General features: G+C 42.3%; 1 protein-coding gene across 2 annotated transcripts in view; it reads left to right on the top strand.

The window, feature by feature from the left end:
- DDX10 (DEAD-box helicase 10) overlaps nucleotides 1-13,464 on the top strand; it is a 137,544-nt gene extending 124,080 nt beyond the window's left edge. For both annotated transcript variants that reach the window (XM_032442171.1, XM_032442172.1), the window contains 2 exons: nucleotides 3,043-3,176; nucleotides 12,789-13,464. In XM_032442171.1, the coding sequence (XP_032298062.1) occupies nucleotides 3,043-3,176; nucleotides 12,789-12,978 (324 nt within the window). In that variant the 3' untranslated portion in view covers nucleotides 12,979-13,464. The remainder of the gene's footprint in view (nucleotides 1-3,042; nucleotides 3,177-12,788) is intronic.
- Nucleotides 13,465-18,664: the final 5,200 nt, after the last annotated feature.

Below are 18,664 nucleotides of genomic sequence, written 5' to 3'. Positions count from 1 at the left end.
TATTAAAACTGGAAGTTTTCACATAAAGTTTATATGTACTGATAGTAAACTGCTAATAGAAGGGGCCAGCCCGTCTGGCATGGTACAAGATAGCTAGTTACCCTGTGGCTGAATGAAAATAGCAAGGCAAGGGCCACCAAATCCTGTTTTTCTGACTAGCCCGATTTGATGACTGAATAGGTTTCTGTCCACAGTAGAACTTTGTAATAAATCATTCTGCAAAGCAAATTGTCACCTAACCTTAGACGTAAATTACTGACGGTACAAATCTGTTCTTCAGTTCGTGTTGTCTTTGATAGTGCTTGCTCTAGGAAGGATCCAATTGCAATTCTCTAAATTGCATCCTATTTGTAAGTTTTATCTGAAGAGTTTTTACAGGTGTTGCCTTGTGCTGTGATTTGACATTTTTTCCTCCCGTTGTTGTGGTGAGTAATGTGAAGTCACAAGATTTCTTCTTCCTGACTGGTTGATAAAAATTTGAATATAGAGTGAAAAATAATGAGTTTCTGTTGTTCAGCTGTGGATGATAAATGTTCATGTTCAAGTTCTTAACAATTTCAGGGACTTACAAATATTTTAATGAATATGTAACAGGCAGCACTCATAAGAAATACGACCTCGTGATTCTTGATGAATTAGAGGCATCTTTGCCAATTATTTCTTTTGTAATAGTAAGCATTACTTTGAATACATCTCTGCAACATTTTTGCTGGTATGATATGAAAGCATAACGAAAGGGAAAGTTTGCTCTGTTAGTGTTTGTTTTACATGTGCATGTGTCATAGAATATTTTCATGATAGAATGGTTTGGGTTTAATATCATCTAGTTCCAACTCCCCGATATGGGCAGGGACACCTCCCTCTAGACCAGGTTGCTCACAGCACCATCCAGCCTGGCCTTGAATGCCTCCATGGAGGGGGCATCCACAGCCTCACTGGGCAACGTGTTCCAGTGTCTCACCGCCCTCACCATCTCTTTCTCTCTATTCAACTGATTGCCTTAGGGACTGTTTTTAATAGCCTGAACCCCTAACCCAGAATTTCTTCCTAATATCTAGTCTAAGTCTACCTTCTTCCAGTTTAAAACCATTTCCCCTTGCACTGTTGCTACATGCCCTCATAGAAAATCCCTCCCAGCTTTCCTGCAGGCCTCCTTCAGGTACTGGAAGGCTGCTATAAGGTCCCCCAGAGCCTTCTCTGCTTGAGGCTGAACAGCCCCAGCTCTCTCAGTCTGTCCTCATTGCTCCAGACAGAACTTAAGAACTGATGCAATACTAACATTTTGCTGGTGTTGTTGAGAAAGTGTGTGTTAAGAGCAGTCTTAAAAGATGACTGCCCATAAAGGTTGGCTTTCTGTTGCATGGTGTCCCATGTATATGTTAAGATTATTTTATTTCATATCACAGCTTTGAATAATGTTTCTCTTCTGCTTTTTCTTAATATGTATTTTGTGAGCACAAATTCTATTGAAAGAACAGATGCAGCGGCTCAAGTCACGAGCAAATATTGAACATTTCAAAGAAATAGAAATAGCTCTAATTTAATGCAGAACACTTTTCAAATAGAGAAATTCTTTAGGCAAAAAGTAACCTTCAGAACAGCATTCTGTGGGGTTAGTTGTGCTCCTCTTTGATGTTCTAAGAGGTGAAATGGAGGATATTGTTGCAAGGTGAAAAAATGTGTTGTTTTCTTACATTTGGTTGTGAACTGTTGTACCTGAAGCTCCTGCTAATCAGGAAGCTTTTCAGTCAGCGCCTGTGTTACTGCAGGTAGTTCACAGTGCTGCTGAGTCTGATGATATCCGTAGTGATTTCATACACCCAGCTGCGCAATTACCTTTACTTGTAACAGTGGAGAGCAAGATGCCTGTTTCATATGTTTTTCCTTTTTCCTTTTAATAGCAAATCTGGCTTTTAGCCCTTTCTTCTTGCTTTTAATGCATGTAGAGGTGTTGTTGGACAGGCCCTTGCAGCGGTGACTAATCTTACCCCTCACCAGCTCATTTCCTTTCTCTTACCAAATATGCCAATATTAAAAAAAGGGGGGGAAATTAATGTGGGTTTTGTTTGTGCTTACTGTGATTAGAAATATGCACTTGAGAACAGTGTTCTTTAAAACCGTGGCCTGGAGATGGATGGAAATAATGAAAAATGAGAACAGTATTTAACTTTACATGTTTAATTATGTGGAGTTATTCACAGAATAAAGTATCATTTCAATGAGTGCTGCTTTGAAAATTCAGCTGTGGGGAAATCATTTAGAAATGTAAACAAAAGATAGTGATGTATTTAATTCTAGTTGCATTGGGGTTTTTTGTTTTTGTGGGGTTATTTTTGCTTTTCGCTGTAAGAATGGGTGAGTCTCAGATCTGTGTCAATTAGAATTGCCTGTAAACTTTTTGTCTGTGTTTTTGTGTGCATGTGCACTTGCGTGAGCCCTACAAAATATCTGCTTTGTTAGTGCCCATTCACAGTAGTAACATTTACAGAAGTGATGCCATTAGCTCAGGACCACGTGCAACAGAGCCTGTACTTGCAGTGCAGTCAGGTTTATTTTATCATCCAAGACCATTATAAAGTGGCATCTCCTGCCTTTTTCAGTAAGGAATTAGTGAGGCATTCCCACACCCCCGAGGAAACTTGCCATCCGAAGAAGGGCTGCAAGACGGAGCTGAGCCCCAGAGAGGGGAGATGGGGGGTTCTCGGAGGGAGCCTCTTCAATGTGTCCTCAAGCTCACATCTCTTTGACAGGTTTTCTGTGGGACAGTAGAGATGACTGTTGATAAGATGCTGCCAAAGTCTTTGAGATTTTGTAGATTTAATATGAAAGTAGAATTTGAATGTAAATCCTTGAGCTTCATTTTGAATAATATTCTTCAGTCTTTAATAGTCTTGAAGGAAGAGCACTGATGACAACTGAAATTATTCCATTTTCCTGGTATACTAGTGATGTCCATAATGTGTAGTGAATGGATTTTGTAATAGTGTCTCTGTTAATGGGGTTGTAGATGTGTTTTATAACTCTCCGTTTGTCACCTGGCAGGCTGAAGGGGAAACGGTGGCTGTTCTTGCACACAGTGGAAGTGAAGATGAGTTTGATCCAAGTACTCTTCCAGATCCTGATAAATACAAAGATTCTGATGAAGAACAAGATATGGAAAGTGAAGACAGCTCTGGGTATGTACATATCTTCCACGCTGATTTTGAAATGTTCATGTTTTTTATAAACTGATGTGTTTATATGTTAGGAACTCATTTTAGTTATCCTGTTGTTTCCACTACTTAATACTGTGTGTTTGTTGGGGTGGATACTGAAGAAAAATCTATGTTAAAGCTATTATTTCATTTTGTGAAACTTTATGAGAAAGATACTGAGTGAAGACCTGTATGGTTTTTGTCATTGGCTTCACAGCAACAAGTCAATTTGTGTGTTTCTCACAAAGAGCCTCATGTATTACAGAACTCAGAAGCATGTTATTGACACTTATTGCTGTTAAGTGAGAGTGTAGATCTTTATTTTGCCTTCTTCTAGAGGTCTAGGTTTAGAAATCTTAGTTTTTACATCTGAATCAGATATATTAGCAACTACTTACTATTGCTAGCCCTAGTATGAGTGCACGTTGTGGGGATACTGTGCTGGGACGTGGATTAGCAGACTGGATTACCCTAAGTTAAGTAAGCAGCTGGTGACTGTAACCCCTGTAGATCCTTCACCACCAGTGTGTTCATCAGTAGAACTGACAGGGGTGGGCAGTGGATTTCCTGAGCAGTAAATAGTTCTTTTTTTGTGTGCAAGGAGTGAAAGAGGGTAACTAACTGAATTGTAGTTCCTTCTGTGCTTTCACTTCCCTGGACTTGATTCAGTATCTGTACTCCTTGTAGAATGAATGAAAAAGCTGAGTGTAAAACATTAAAATAGCTTTCTAAAAATGGGCAGAAAACAAGAAACCAATGCTTAACAAGGTTCTTCCAGTTTCTACTGTATTTCTGACATCTTGACACTGCCCATTAGCTTTTGCTGGGAGGAAGAAGCATAATTTGTTAAAATATTTTCCTGTAATGAGGTTTAAGATTCAGCGTTTATTGAGGAGGTTCATATAAGAGGATTTGTAGATTGCTTTTCACATGTTATGAGAGTTTAAATGTATCCGTCCATACTTGATGAATGCATTCTCTAGCGGTATTTTTATATTGCTTGGAGCAGAATCCGGTGGATATAATGAAATTGTATTCTCAGCTTCCACCAGATAATTTCAGAAATACGGTTAATACTGTCTTCTTAATACACGAGGCTCTGATGAGTAATATCTGGAAGTAAGACAGTGATTTCAGCTGGAAGATGCTGTGGAACCCCATTCTGTGGGGTTTGGACCATTTCTGTGCTGACATGAGCTGACATGGAGTAGAACAACAGTATATTTAGGAATTTTGGTTTATGTAGAAAATTAATAAGGGAGCCAGGAGAAGTATTTCAGGATTCTAATGGGACTTGCAGTGGTTCTCATTCCTGTTGCTTTGCTTTTGAGAGCAAATTCTGAGCTGACTTCAGTAGTAATGCCTTACTCCAGATAAAAATAAATAAATATAAAATAGTGGAGAGGATAATGTGAGATAAGAGGTGGTCATTGATAGTTTGTTTCTTGGAAGAAGAATAGAATAAGTTTATTGGAAAGCTCTGAAGCAGAGCTTTGGCAAGAGGTTGGCCATTAAGCAGTACTTGCTTATTAGTATGTTGCTTCTGAAGGGCAGATTCCTGGAATCCATTAAGCAGATGTACTAGTGCTCTGGTGGGAAGGATTGATCAGCAACCAAGCGTAGGAAACCTGATGTCTAAACATTACCTATTATTCACTTCGTTACCTCAGGCATTTCCTGGTTACTCATAAGTTGTTTCATACCTAGCATAGGAAAAAGGTATTTCTGCATTTCATAAACAAGATCTAGCATCTTCATGCTTCATCTGATTGCCTTAGCTGGGAAAGGCTGTCTGAACAAAACTATGTTTTGTAGCAGAGCTGTTTAATAAGTATTTTGAAGAAGTTATGAGGGCAGTCAGCCAAAAAGGAGGAGGGGTTGCCTAGTTTACTTTCAGTATCATTAAGTAACAGTTTACTTGGGGAGCTCTTTCTTTTATAAAGTATTCATGCTTCCCTTTTCAAATTAGTCCCTTCCCCAAGGATGTCAGCTAGACTCAAGATTTGTTATATTTTAAGAATAAACACTGATATAGTTGGGCAGATTCTTGGCAGTGCGTCATTTTTTGGAATCAACTGTTGAATTCGCCCTCTGGAATCCTAATGTCAGCTCACAGAAAGAAGGTCTTGGTCATTTCCCCTTCCTATGAAGTAGAATGAAAAAGACCGTGCATGTTAAACGGGAAAAAAGAAGTTAAATTAAGCAATAATGTATTACAAATACAATACAATAATGACACAGATATGGAAATAAAACTCAGGCACCCCGAGGGCCAAGTGCACTGTCCACTAGGCAGCATTTCCTTGGTAACTGAATTTGTTGTGGGTTTATTTATGTTATATTTTTTGGTATGTCAAGTTTACACACATGTTCTTGACACCATGTAGGTGCAGTATAGTCATTCTATTGGTTTTGTCCTGACCTGAATTACCTTTGTGGGGAACATTTTCTTGGAAAGGTCTACAGCGTTTTGTTTATCCCAGAATTACATTCAAGACTAACCTCCGTGGATGGAAAGAGTAATTTTGAGAACAAAATGTATTCTCTGTGTGTGATCCCACATGAGCTGAGATGGATTATTTTTCTACCATGTATTAAGTCTTATCAGGTTTACTTTACTAAATGTACCTTATGTGTGTTGTTTGCACCATGTTTGGAGGTTATTTTGGAATGAAGCGTAATGACAGAACATTTTCCATGCTACGATGTGTCCATTTATTTAAAAGATAACTTAAAATCTAGGAGGGTTTTAGTAATGGAATTTACTTCTTTTTTATGTTACGGATTTAGCCTTGAGCATGGCACAGTATCATTTATCTTGAAGGCTGGGTTTTATTTGTCCTGGTTGTGGAAGCTACTTTACGTACGAGGACTGCTCCAAAAGCAGTGCCACCTTATTATGTTGCCCACGACATCAGAGGCAGATGCTGGTGATATGGCAGTAGAGATTGAGCCTGTCTGCCAATATTCCATTGTTTTGTTGCCATGTGACAGATGGCAGCAGAGGGACAGTCTGACAAAATGGCATCTGATGTGAAAGACCATATGAAGCAAAGATGTGGAACTGCATTCTGCTGAAAAAATGGCCCCCATCTGACATTCATTGATGCTTGCTGAATGTTTACGGAGACCAAACACTGGATGTTAACGTGGTGAGGTGGTGGGTGGTACGTTTCAGCTGTGGTGACAGTGATGTGAAAGACAAGCCACATTCTAGATGGCCATGCACAGCTGTCACACCACAAAATGAAGAGCATCTCAACTTACTCATCCACACAAATCAGTAGATTACTATGACCAGAAAACTGTTTACAGAGTTGAATATCCCTTTCAGTGCACTGGAACCAGTACTGGTGATACTGCAGTATCACAGAGTTTGTGCCAAGTGGGTCCCAGAAATGCGCACACAGGAACAGAAAGAGCACCATATGCAGGTTTGTCAGGACATATTGAACCACTGTGAGGATGAAGGTGACAGTTTTCTGGATCGCATCATTATTGGTGAAGAGATGTGGTTCAAAACTCAACCCTAAGTGGTTAAAGTGATGTGCACTGTCTTTTGGGATAGGAAAGGGCTGATCTCTGTGGATATCTTGGAACCTGGATCAGCTCTGACTGCTACATTATGGTGCTGACTAGGCTGAAGGCTTGATCTTCCAGAGTCAGGTCAGAGCAGAAGGCAACCTTTCTCTTGCAACATGGTAATGCCAGCTTGAAGACCATGGAGCATTTTGACAATCTTGGCTGGACTGTCTTACCACACCCATCCTGGATTTGACATCTTCTGATGTCTGTTTGGGCTGTTGAAAGATGGACCATGTAGATGACGCTTTCCTGACAACAATATAACATCTACATGTTTCTTGAACACCTAATTTTGACAAGAGATGTATTAAGAAATAAAATAGGGAGCAATTGTTCTAGAAAATAATTGCAGTGATAAGTAAGAGGAAAATTAATTGTCCAAAAGAAGAGTTGGAGGACCTCCTCTGTGAGGGCAGGCTGAGAGAGCTGGGGCTCTTCAGCCTGGAGAAAAGAAGTCTCTGGGGGACCTTATTGCCTTCCAGTACATGAAGGGGGCCTAAGGAAAGTTGGGGGGGGACTTTTTGTAAGTGACAGGATGAGAGGAAATGGTTTGAAACCATTTACCAAAGGGTAGATTTAGACTGGAGGATGGTAGGAAGAAATTCTTTACTGTGATTTAGATGCACTGGAACAGGTTGCCCAGAGAGGTTGTGGATGGCCCCTCCCTGGAGGTGTTTAAGGCCAGGCTGGATGGGGCTGTGAACAACCTGGACTAGAGAGAGGTGTCCCTGCATGTAGTAAGGGGGTTGGAACTAGATCACCTTACAGGTGCCTTCCAACCCAAACCATTCTGTGACTCTATGATTCAAGATCTGGGTAACCTCTGCTCTACAAGGTGTCAGTGGTTTTGAATCAGCCATTTAACATGAGGCACACAGCCACATTGCCACTGATTAAACAACAGCAACTCCAAGCTCTCTAGACCAGCTCTGCTTCAGTTATCATTCATCAGAGCTTGCTTTGCAGTTGAGGTTTACCAGCACTTGAAAACAAGCTGCCCTGGACACCAAACTGCAGGCCATGAGTTGAGGTCCCATACCGTAACACAGCAGACGCAGATTCTTTCCTGAAGAAGCATATGTGAATAATGAATGAATCTGTTAATAAAATACAGTTTAGAAAAGTTAGCAATAATTTATCTCTTAAATATTGGCATTTTGCTAATCAAACATGTTGTGCCACAAACTTCCTTCCACGTAATAAATTTTAATTCACAAGGCCATGGCAGCAATCCTAATGAAGATTAATTACTGCAGTCCCTTCCACAAAGCCCAGTGCAGCTTCTTTCTTCTTTGCTGTAAGAATGCTACAGTACAGAGAAATGGTAATGAAAATATATTGCACAGTGTAATTCCCTTTACTAGCCATTCCAATGATGTAAATCAAAACCACTCAAACTAGATTTAAAAAAAAAAAACAAAAAACCAACAAAAAACAATTGCAGGAAAAAGGAAGATTAATCTATTTGTAATGAAATACCAGTGTAATTGTACTAAAAGCAAAAGACAGGCTGAGTCTGCCTTGGAGCTGAAGTACTGCAATCTGAAACAAGAAAAAATACTCAAACCAAAATCAGACCAGCAAGACAGTGTGCTTATTATTTTTTATTACTGCATGGAAAGCATGCAGAATCTGATAGGAAAAAGCACCCAGAGCAAATCATCAATGTCTTGCTTCTGCTCTGTGGTCTCCTTTACTTTCCAGAAGCTCTTGTAGACAGGTGGCAGTGGATTCAAATTGGATGGTTGAGTCTGTACCAGCCCTTGTCTTGCCCATTGCTGTCATGGGCATTGCATTGCTGCTCATAATACAGCACAATAATCCAGCCCCAGACCACTGGAGTTTCCACTCAGTGGATCAGCCTGGAGAAAAGAAGGCTGTAGAGTGACCTCATTGCAGCCTTTCAGTACCTGAAGGGAACCTATAATCAGGAGGGGAGTAAACTCTTTGAAAGGGCCGATAATAGCAGGACAAGAGGAAATAGTTTTAAGTTGAATGTTAGGGGGACGTTCGTTACTAGGAGAGTGGTGAGGTCCTGGAACAGGCTGCCCAGTGAGGTTGTGGATGCCCCGTTCCTGGAGGTGTTCAAGGCCAGTTGGATGGGGCCCTGGGCAACCTGATCAAACATGGAAGTTTGGTGGCCCTGCCAGGAAGGGTGGTTGGAGCTTCATGATCCTTAAGGTCCCTTCAAACCCAGGTCATTCTGTGGTTCTGTGATCAAAGAAGAGCAATTTGAGTTTATACCCTAGAACTGGATGCAGTACTCTGGGTGGGGTCTCTTGAAAGCAGAGTAGAGGGGCAGTCATCTCCCTCACCCTGCTGGTCACTCTTCTCTTGATGGAACCCAGGGTACGGTTGGCCCTCTGGGCTGCAAGCACACATTGCTGGCTCATGTTAAATCTTTCATCAGCTGAAACTCCCAGATCCTTCTCATTAGGGCTGCTCTCAAGCTGTTCCCCACCCAACCTGTATCTGTTCTTGGGATTGCCCCAGCCCAGGCGCAGGGCCTTGCACTTGGCCTTGGTGATCTTCTTGAGGTTGATGTGGACCCACCTCTCAAGCCTGTCCAGGTCTCTGGATAGCATCGCTTTCCTCTAACATGTCAGCTGCACCACTCAGCTTGGTGTCATCTGCAAACTTGCTCAAGGTGCACTCGATCCCACTGTCCATGCTGCCTACAAAGGTGTTATAACAACAGCACTGGTCCCAGCACCGATCCCCAAGGAATGCCACTCATCATTGGTTTCTACTTGGACATTGAGCCACTGACCTCCAGCCAATTCCTTATCCAGAGAGTGGTCCATCCATCTAATCTGATGTCCGGGTGCAAGTTGAATGCCAGGATTAAAAAGCTGTTTTTCCCCTCAGTATGACCTCAAAACACACTTGGGCACAATTATTTGTTAGTGGTTAAACTAAGAGAGTTCCCTGGTGTGTTGCTGTCAGGGTCTGAGTTGCAAGCAGATAGATCCCTGTTGTCCAGGTGCCATTCATTTATGCTGATATTCATTTCAGGAGCTGGATTCATCAGGTGTGCTTTTAGTGCTTGCGTAATAACAGGTTACCTGTCAGAGGACAGTACCTACCTTTGTTGTTACAGCTGTGCAAATGGCGACCACAGAAATTACTGTATGTGTTTACAAATCAGCTCTTGGTACCTCCTGGCTCTGTAAACACAGCTCAGTAAATCTTTCCATTGGGAGCCTCAGCCCATGTGGACAGCTCAGGCTGCTGCAGCAATGAAAAGCTAAATTGCACCAGATGGTGGAGGAAAGGAATTGTAATCCAGCTGTACGTGCCACTTTTTAAGTGTTGTAAATAGGAGACAAAGAGACATTGGTTTTGGTCTGGATCTGAATTGTGGATTTGCTAACTACATTTTTATGGTAGAAAATAACTCACTTCAGAATTACTTGATTTTATTCTGGCTGTTGCAGTGGACGTCAGCTGGTAGTGCATCAGTGTGTGGGTATTTGAGGAGAAAGAGCCATTTACGGCTGTGTAGAGTGACCAGTGATAAAAGATCAGCTCTGCAATGTGGGCTGGCAGCCCTGAAAGGAGGCCACAAAGGAATTCATTGGATAACAAGTGCATGAATTTGACAAGTGCATGAGTGCCTGTATAGGTGCTTTGACCAACCTACACCTTTTACATATGCACCTGAGAATTACTGCTCTCACACCTCATCCAATGGGCTTCCTGTCTGAAGAGATAGGGAGAAGCACCGAATGGATATGGGATGCAGCTTGTTGCCATGATGGCAGACATCTCTCCTGGTTATTTCCCAGTATCTTTTTTCAAGTAGCAACTTTCACCCTTCTTCAGAGCTCTGTCTGACTGCCAAACCAGAGCAGCTCCCAGCCCCTCTCCACACCGTCCAGCTCCCAGCTGGCACAGCCCAGTCCTTCATCTCATGTCTCCAAATTGTGAGCTTCTTAATAGTACGTCACCTGTGCTGTTGTGCTCTGCTGCTTCTTCTAAGTGTCTTTTATCACTGTCTTGCTTCTGTTTTTTTGTGCATCATGAAAGCACGACCCTACAGCTCTCTTCATCACTCTGTGGCTTCTCTGCCATTTTCCTGAGTTGCACATCCCTCCTTATTCACTTCTTGAGTTTACAGCCTGGTAGGGGTTAAATTAGTGTGAAAATAGTCCCGCTGCTGATGTGTAGATACAAATTTAGGATGCAGTATTAATCCAGCACCATGAACCCTCAATAATAACAAGAAAGAGCTTGACTCAGCACAATCTGCCTCAAAGCTTACAGTGAAAATCCTTGTCACTGCGCTTTTGTTGGTGGAAAAAAAATCAGAAGCTTCATAGTTACTTTTGGATGTGTTTTATTATTTCAGTTTGACACCTTGCAAACATCTGAACTCCAAAGCGAAATGCTTTTTGGTGTTTAAAGTCTGTTTTATAACTTGTGAAATTTCTGCGTTGCTTTAATTTCTGAGCTGTTTTGAACTGGTGTCCTAGATGAAGCATTAGTCAATTAGGAATGCAAAGCAGGCTTCAGAGTTGATTCAAATGCTGGAAATAATTGGCTCTTTTGCAAACAGTCTAGGATTGCTTTTACCTAATGGAGCTTCAGCATTACTGCTTTTAAAGCAGACCACCATAATCTGTTCTGACCAAAGAGGACATAATCTCAAACGCACAGTGGCCACTTGGAAGCAGTGCTTGATGGTCTTTTTGTATACTCTCCAGGTAGGCTTTGTACTTATGGAGCATCTTAAGCAGAGTGAGAAAGCTGTCCTTGTGCCAGCAAAGGAGGAAAATAAACATCGGCAGTGAGCATTGAAAAGCCACCCCCGTACAAATGACAGCTCAAAAATGACAGGTTGTGAAATCCTTTGGAATGTCCCGATTTCAGGAGAAGTATTCAAACGCATCATCCTCAGCTGCTGCATTACTCTGTTTTTTCTGGTTCGGAAGGGAAAGAGCCATGTGAATGTGGGCTGGATTGTTTGTTTCAGCAGTGGGAATGGAAGGTGTTTCTCACAGATTTTGCCTCTTGTCTCTGAGTTGTGATGGTTGAGCAGGAGCTGGCAGCTCCTCGGTTGGCAGCAGGTGGGACAGAGAGCAGGAGCAGCCCGCTGCATGGCCACCAGGTGCTCCTCCTCCACTGTGATAAAGTGGGGCAGCCAGGGTGCATGGCAGCTGCACTCAGGGCCCAGCTCTGTCCGGAGTGCGGGGTGCAAGGAGCTGAACGTACTGTAGGGAACCTGATTAAGCAGGGCTTGGACTTAATGATCTCCAGAAGTTTCTCTCCAACCTCTGCAGTTCTGTCTTTCAGTGAAAGCTGTGTGCTTGGGCTTTCCTGTTGCTGCTGTCATTTGGCCTTGTGACAGAAGTGGCAGTTGTTAAGCATACACAGCTGTTTGGTCCAGATTGAAGACTGCAAATGCCAATTCATTCCCATCTTAGCAAAAGCAGCGGATGGAACAAGAATTCACTAGGGACAGGAACTGGGTTTGGGTCTGTCTCTTCCTCATGTGGCAAGGAGGTGGTTAATAGCTTCCAAGGACTTATTCTTGAAAAAAAAATGGGAAAGGGGGGCTTGAATGAGATGGACTCAAATCAAAACTGCGTTAAGTAAGGGTAGGATTTGCCAATGAAATGACAATTCTCATATTTTTCTTGTGGTTACAGATTTATTATAGGCAATCCTGAACACATGTCAGGGTCCACTGACACATCACTAAATCAGTTTTGTCAAGTTGTCTGTCGCTGTATAAGGCGGTAAATATTGGATAAGGCTGATAGCAATATCTTGATATACTGTAATCAATTAAGACGGCAGAGCATTCAGCACCACCTCGGTCTGAGAGCAGTTCTAATTTAGGCATGCGGAGTTCATCAGCTTCTGTTGCTTTACTCTTCTGGATTGTAATTTTGTTTGCTCTTATCTTGACATAAATTTGCCTTGTTTAAAATGAATTGTTTGATTACATGATGATATTGATTACCACAGCTGTTAAAAAAAGAGTAATTGATTTTTTTTCTGTAGAGAACTTGAGGAGAAGAGTGGAAGAAAGAGAAGAAGCCACAATGACAGTATAGCAGCAGGAGAAATGCCACAGAAAAGAAAGAAGGCAAAATTCGACCAAGAGGAGGATCCCTTTATGCCGCTGGATACCGGGCTCTCTCTGGCAGAGGATGAAGCACTTGTGCTACATCTGCTCAAGAGTCACAGCTAATTATTTTCCTGCACATTTTCTGTTTTGGGACATATTGAATGCTGCTGGTAGTCTACACAAGGTGAAAATGGCATCTGGGCAAACTGCAGTGGCTGGAGATACCTGTGGTCCATGCACAACGGCCTTGCCTCACCGTAACTTGTAGATTATAGACAAGGTCTACTTTGATTTATAAGACTTTCCATATGAACTTTCCAACCTAAATCCCCAGCTGTCATCTTCCCATAACATGTTTATAATTTTAAATCTCCAGATTTTGAAGCAATTCTCTTTTCTTTTTTAATTAATCCCACTTTAAATAAGAACAGGAGGCTCCTTTCTTGGCTGTGTCAGATTTGCTATTTTGGAAGATACACGTGTACTAAAATTTCTAAAGAAATACAGTTGGCAGCTCAAATCATCCTTCTTAAAAATAATGTTGTCTTATGCGTATCATGCACATGTATTTACAGTGTTTTATTAAAATTCCTGAAGATTTGGTATGGACTTCCAGTGTGCCTTTTGGTTTTGTTACAAAAGCACTCACTGATAACAGCCCATTGTCGTTTCCCCTATGATTCTGTCACTTGCGTTAGGCAGTTCAGAAAACCACTTTTGGAAGCTAAATTCTTGGGTTCGAGACCCATCTGCGGGAGGGCACTGTGATACCCCAAACAGCAGAGTGTAATGCTGCCTAATGGAGTCAGTTACACAGTGCAGGTTATATGGCACACCTGAAAGATTACAGCCTTAAAGTAGGGTTTGTTTTGTTTTGTTTTGTTTTTTAATAGATGAAACGCAACAAAGGAAAGATGATTTCTCTTTGTTTTCTAGCCATGTTGAAGTTTCATCCCATCAAACTGTGGCTGTTTATTGCCAATTTTGTGCGTGGTTTCCCCCAACTGCTGCATCATAATGAACAGCAACAGAGTATCTGCTGTTGGTTCTTTCCCATGGAAGGGAAGCAGCAGCCATTCTTGTCTTGCGCTCTGACAGTACTGGCACATCATTCAGAAACACAAAACATGGTGAATGCTTCCAGACAGTGTGGAGAATGATCAGCATGGAATCTAGCAGTGAGTTAGGCAAAGGGAAGGCTGATGTCTGAGAAAATGAGGGAGAGCAGGAGAGTTCAAGGTTTGGTTTGTTGGCACTGGTTTTGGCAGTGAGGAGGTATGTAAAGTGATGATCATCTGCTTCCAGCAGATGTGTCTTAGCAAAGTTTACATGGCAAGCTACAAAATGGTGAGTAAAGCTCTGGGTAGGTACAATTGCCTGAGGGCTTTCGCCTGTTGCTGCTCTTCAGTAAATCACAAAGTACTCACTGTCTCAAAAAGCGGGGTATGTCTGGTCTTCCCATCACCTACATGAAGACACATTAAAGCAATCACTCCTTTCTTCAATATCTCTTTATTCCATTTTTTTTATTACAGGCATCTGCCAGCATCAAATCAGCAAAAGCCTTTGTTCCTCTGTACTGTACCCCCTGTTATCTTTTAGCTCGATCACTCAAAACTGAAAGTACACTGCAAATTCTTGTCTCCAAATGCGGCATTTCCCATTCTGCCAGCAGGCAGGGTATCATCACAAGAATATTACAGGCAGAGCACATCTGCCATCTGCTCTTTCCTGACAGTGTGGAACAAGAAGAAATGACCGAGTTTCACAAATACTAAACATGAAAGATGGGACCTGCTTGGCATCTGAGGCGCGGCGTTATTTAGTCTGTGGTCCCACAGTGGGCCTGGAAAATACAGTGATCTGCTAATAGGATTGCTGATGAATCTGTGGATGAAGATGGATCTGTTGTGATGCTGCTGTGACTGTGCTTACGCTCCATCACGTGGACTGCTGCAGAGGTTGTGATGGACATTGACAGCAAATGTGCTGTGCTAATAGAGGTCCTGCTTCTGCACCTGAAGACAATAAGCACAGGATTGGAGTGAGGGACATCAACAGCACGCAGCTGTTTGAAGATGAGCTGCAAATAGATGGTGATATGGTGGCGTATGCGGCATATTCTGATGTGTTCGTAGATCGGATGCACTTCTTAGCGGTCCATTGGCTTGCGCATCACCTGGTGTCTCTTCACTCAGATTATTGCACCGAGAAGGTTGAACGTAGTCAACTTTGAGTATGTGAGCTGAACAAACACCAGATTTACTTGTCCTTAATGGAACATGCCTGTTCACTTGTACGGGTGTGAGGGAAGTATTCATTCCCAGTGACCAGAAAGAGTGAGAACAAACTACACATAGTGGAAGGATTGTGTGTGTCTTTGTGGTGTTTTCATTGTCTGCCTACATTTTTTTCAAGTGCCCTTTGCTCTTTGCTTTGGGATAATGGAGTTTTAAATGTATTTGTGTTATCTGATACAGAGCCATTGTTTCTTGAATCAAATGCAGCTGTCCTTGAGGAGAGGTGTATACCTGGGGTGGAGTTCCCACAGGAGTGGAGCCCTGTGAAAGAGCAGAAGGAAGGTCCTTAAGACAGGTGCTCCATGTGATGAGTGCATCTAAGAGTGGGAAGGAGAGAACAAAAGCAGGCACTGTTTGGCATTTGACAGTGGCTTTGTGTTATCACTCCTGTGAGCTGTATCTGGTCTGAAAGGCTCCTAACCAACCCTTATTTTAGCTGTGCTTTCTGCAGCAAATAAAAAAGCACAAAGCCCAGAAGTTAATCTCAGAAGCGCAAGGACTGGTTTGAGGGGTGTTTCCCAGTGAGCTCCTTTGCATTTTTATATTAGTTTACATCTGGGCCTTACATTAATAGTGATTGATTTCCTTCTGCTGCTAGAACAATTCCACCTTGTTGATGCATAGTTAGGTATAATGCTGGTACCTTTAGCTAATTCTGAGGCAAAACGTTACATGGGTCTGTATATGTAATGGTGTACTATAGCAGGCTTTTGTTCAGTCTTAAATGTTTGGTTTGCTACATGCAAAAATAACAGAGCCATTTGTTTACTGGATAATTTATCACAAGTTGTTTGAAGCTTCTTTTGGGTGGGAACTGGAAAGTTATAGCATTGAAAAGGTGAAAGTCATGATAACGTTGAAGAGATTTCTTAATTAGTTAAATAGATTGACACTAAATGCTGGCATTGAAAGGTGTCTGGCCTGCAGTATTTTCATGAGACACATAAATGTGTCATTGCAGAGATTCTGCTTTGCCACAGCACCGTAGAAATTTCCGTTAGGGTTTCACTTTGGAAAGAGCTCATTGAAGCAGCACATTAAAGAGGGTGAAGAGCACAAGAAATTTAGGCTCTGACCTCAGTGATTGCAAATTAATTTCTACCGTTTTAATGGGCATTTTCCTTTAAATATGATATGAACGGAAATAAAAAGTAATTTTTGCAGCCGACTGAGTCCAACTGGAGCAGTGAGTGCCGTGCTCTGTGGCTGGGCTTATAAAGAGAGAAATGCCTGAAGCAAAACATTAAAACCAGAGAGCTATGATGGAGAACATTCAATTCAGACCATTAAAAAAAGTGCAAGATCTGAAGATACTGAAGTGACCCTGGGGGTTCCTATCATCATGGATACATGTGATAAAATCTGATATAAAACACAAGAAGAAAATGGATGTTGGCAAAGGTTGCAAATGGATCTTTTTCCTTATCGTGCTCTCTGTAGCTTGACCTGATTGCTGCTTGTTTCTTGTGAGACTGATCATGCTTTGTAGCAATGATGCTGAGCTGTGCTGTGTGCAGAAATGGCCTCCGTGGTTTGGGACTTTGCTGCTCTTCTACTGGAGGTCTGTGCTCCTGTGCTGAAATCAAGCTGCTTGCTTCTGCACTGAAACAGATGCCTGGTGCCATATGTTGTGCAGGTTGGGTAGAGGGGTTTTAGCAGTGAAGGACAGGAGCATCTCTTGTCATTTCATTGGGACCCTGAGCAGAGCAGAGCCGAACCGTGCACCCAACATGCTGTGAGTGGTGAGATCCAGAAGGCAGCCCAAGTGCATGGGAAATAAAGTTTCTGATCAATAGTTTCAGTAAGAAAAGGCTATTACCTTCCCTTTTTGACCATATTTTATTAGATTGCTTTGTTTTATTGCTCTCTCCTCTGGTGTTTGCAGCTCCTCCGAATTTAATCTCATCCTTTCAGATTAATTTTTATTTCTCGGAAGGATCAAGTTTTATCTTTAAAAGGTGGAACTTGATGCTAGAAGATTGCATTGTCGACATCCTTGTAAATCATAAAAATTGCTATCAAGGCTTCCATCTGCACCACGTGCACACCTTTGTAATGAAGTGCTCCCCAAACCTTAAAGGCAAATGGGCTGGGTACAATATCAACAGAAGAGAAAGCCAGTGTAGGAGCAAGACTCTTCCCAGGCCTGCCAGAAGGTTCTGCTGTGATTAGGGCAGTAGAGAGAGGCCGATCCCTTCCATGGATGTGTTGTGCATTGCCTGTTTTTGTCCATGTCTGGCAGGAAGACTTTTTGCTACAAAAACTGTTCATCAGATTCAGTCATGTAAAAATGATTGCTTAAATTACACGGGGCTATCAGCTGGCAGAGTTAACCTGGAGTGGAATCTCTTGGGTAGGTGCTATCTGTAAGTTCTGCACACCATCTGAGGTGTGTTTTGTCTATAAAACATAGATGAGTTTAATTAAAGTAAATTAATTTTATTGAGAACTATCTAAAATCCTTCAGAACTGAAAAGTGGCCATGCTGAGGTTCCAGCTACATTAAGAGGGGTGCAATGGGCATTGCTGTAATCACATATAGGATGCTAATAGAAAGGAATCACAGAATCATTAAGGTTGGAAAAGACCGCTAAGATCATCCAGCCCAAACAAAAAATGTGCTGCCCTGCTTCAGTCTGATGTGCTGCCATGGCAGTACAATGGCTGCCTGCCCCATCCTGGCTCTTTGCTGTAGCAGTTCCCTGGGGGAAGCCTGATGTGCAGGTGACTGCCGCCATTCCTAGCGGGGTGCTGCTCAACCTGTGCTGTGGTTGTGCAGGACCAGCTCACAGTGCGAGTTCCTTGTTGCCCTCTGCAGCTGTAGCTGCTGGGGCCAGCAGTCCTTGACCTGCCAAGATGTGCAAATGTCTTTTTATAAACACAAGTTCTCCAGCAAGTGCACTAGGGAGGATGAAGAGCTTGCATTTCTTAAATATATGTAAGAATCTGCTAATCTCGTTCCTTGTCTAGTGGCTAATTAGGCCCATTTACTCTTTCTGCCTCTTGTAGCTGCTGGTACGTTTTTTGCAAACTGATGCGCTTCTTCAGCACCTAATTACGGCATAAACAATACCAGGCTGTTAGTGATGCAGAACTGCCTGGCTCAGAGAGCAGCTCTCCTCCAGGAACTTGCTAAATAAAGTCAAGGAAGGCTAAAAACTCCTCATTAAGGTCTTTTTTTTCCCCCAGTCTGAATGAATTCTTCTAAATATCCAGGGTTTTTGTTTCCAACCTGCCCCGCACAGCCCACAGATGGACACAGAGACGTCGGTCTGCAACTGGATCATATCCTCTCTGTTTGTTTGACAGCTGCGTTCCGCTGAGCGATGTGGATTCTGAGGCTGTTTCATAGGAGCTCACTGCGTTTGCTGCTCACACAATTACTTTGAATGCTCACGGTGTGTCACTCTTGGTGATAATACGAGGTCTCAGACACTTAACGATTCCCACTCGCACTTCTTATGGGTGATACTCAGCCCCCCATCTAACCGTCCTCCTCTGTACTGTAA

Source organism: Coturnix japonica, chromosome 1 (genome assembly GCF_001577835.2).
Source record: "Coturnix japonica isolate 7356 chromosome 1, Coturnix japonica 2.1, whole genome shotgun sequence".
Lineage (NCBI taxonomy): Eukaryota > Metazoa > Chordata > Aves > Galliformes > Phasianidae > Coturnix > Coturnix japonica.
Note: the sequence above shows the minus strand (reverse complement) of the source record. Positions and strands in the feature narration are given on the sequence as shown.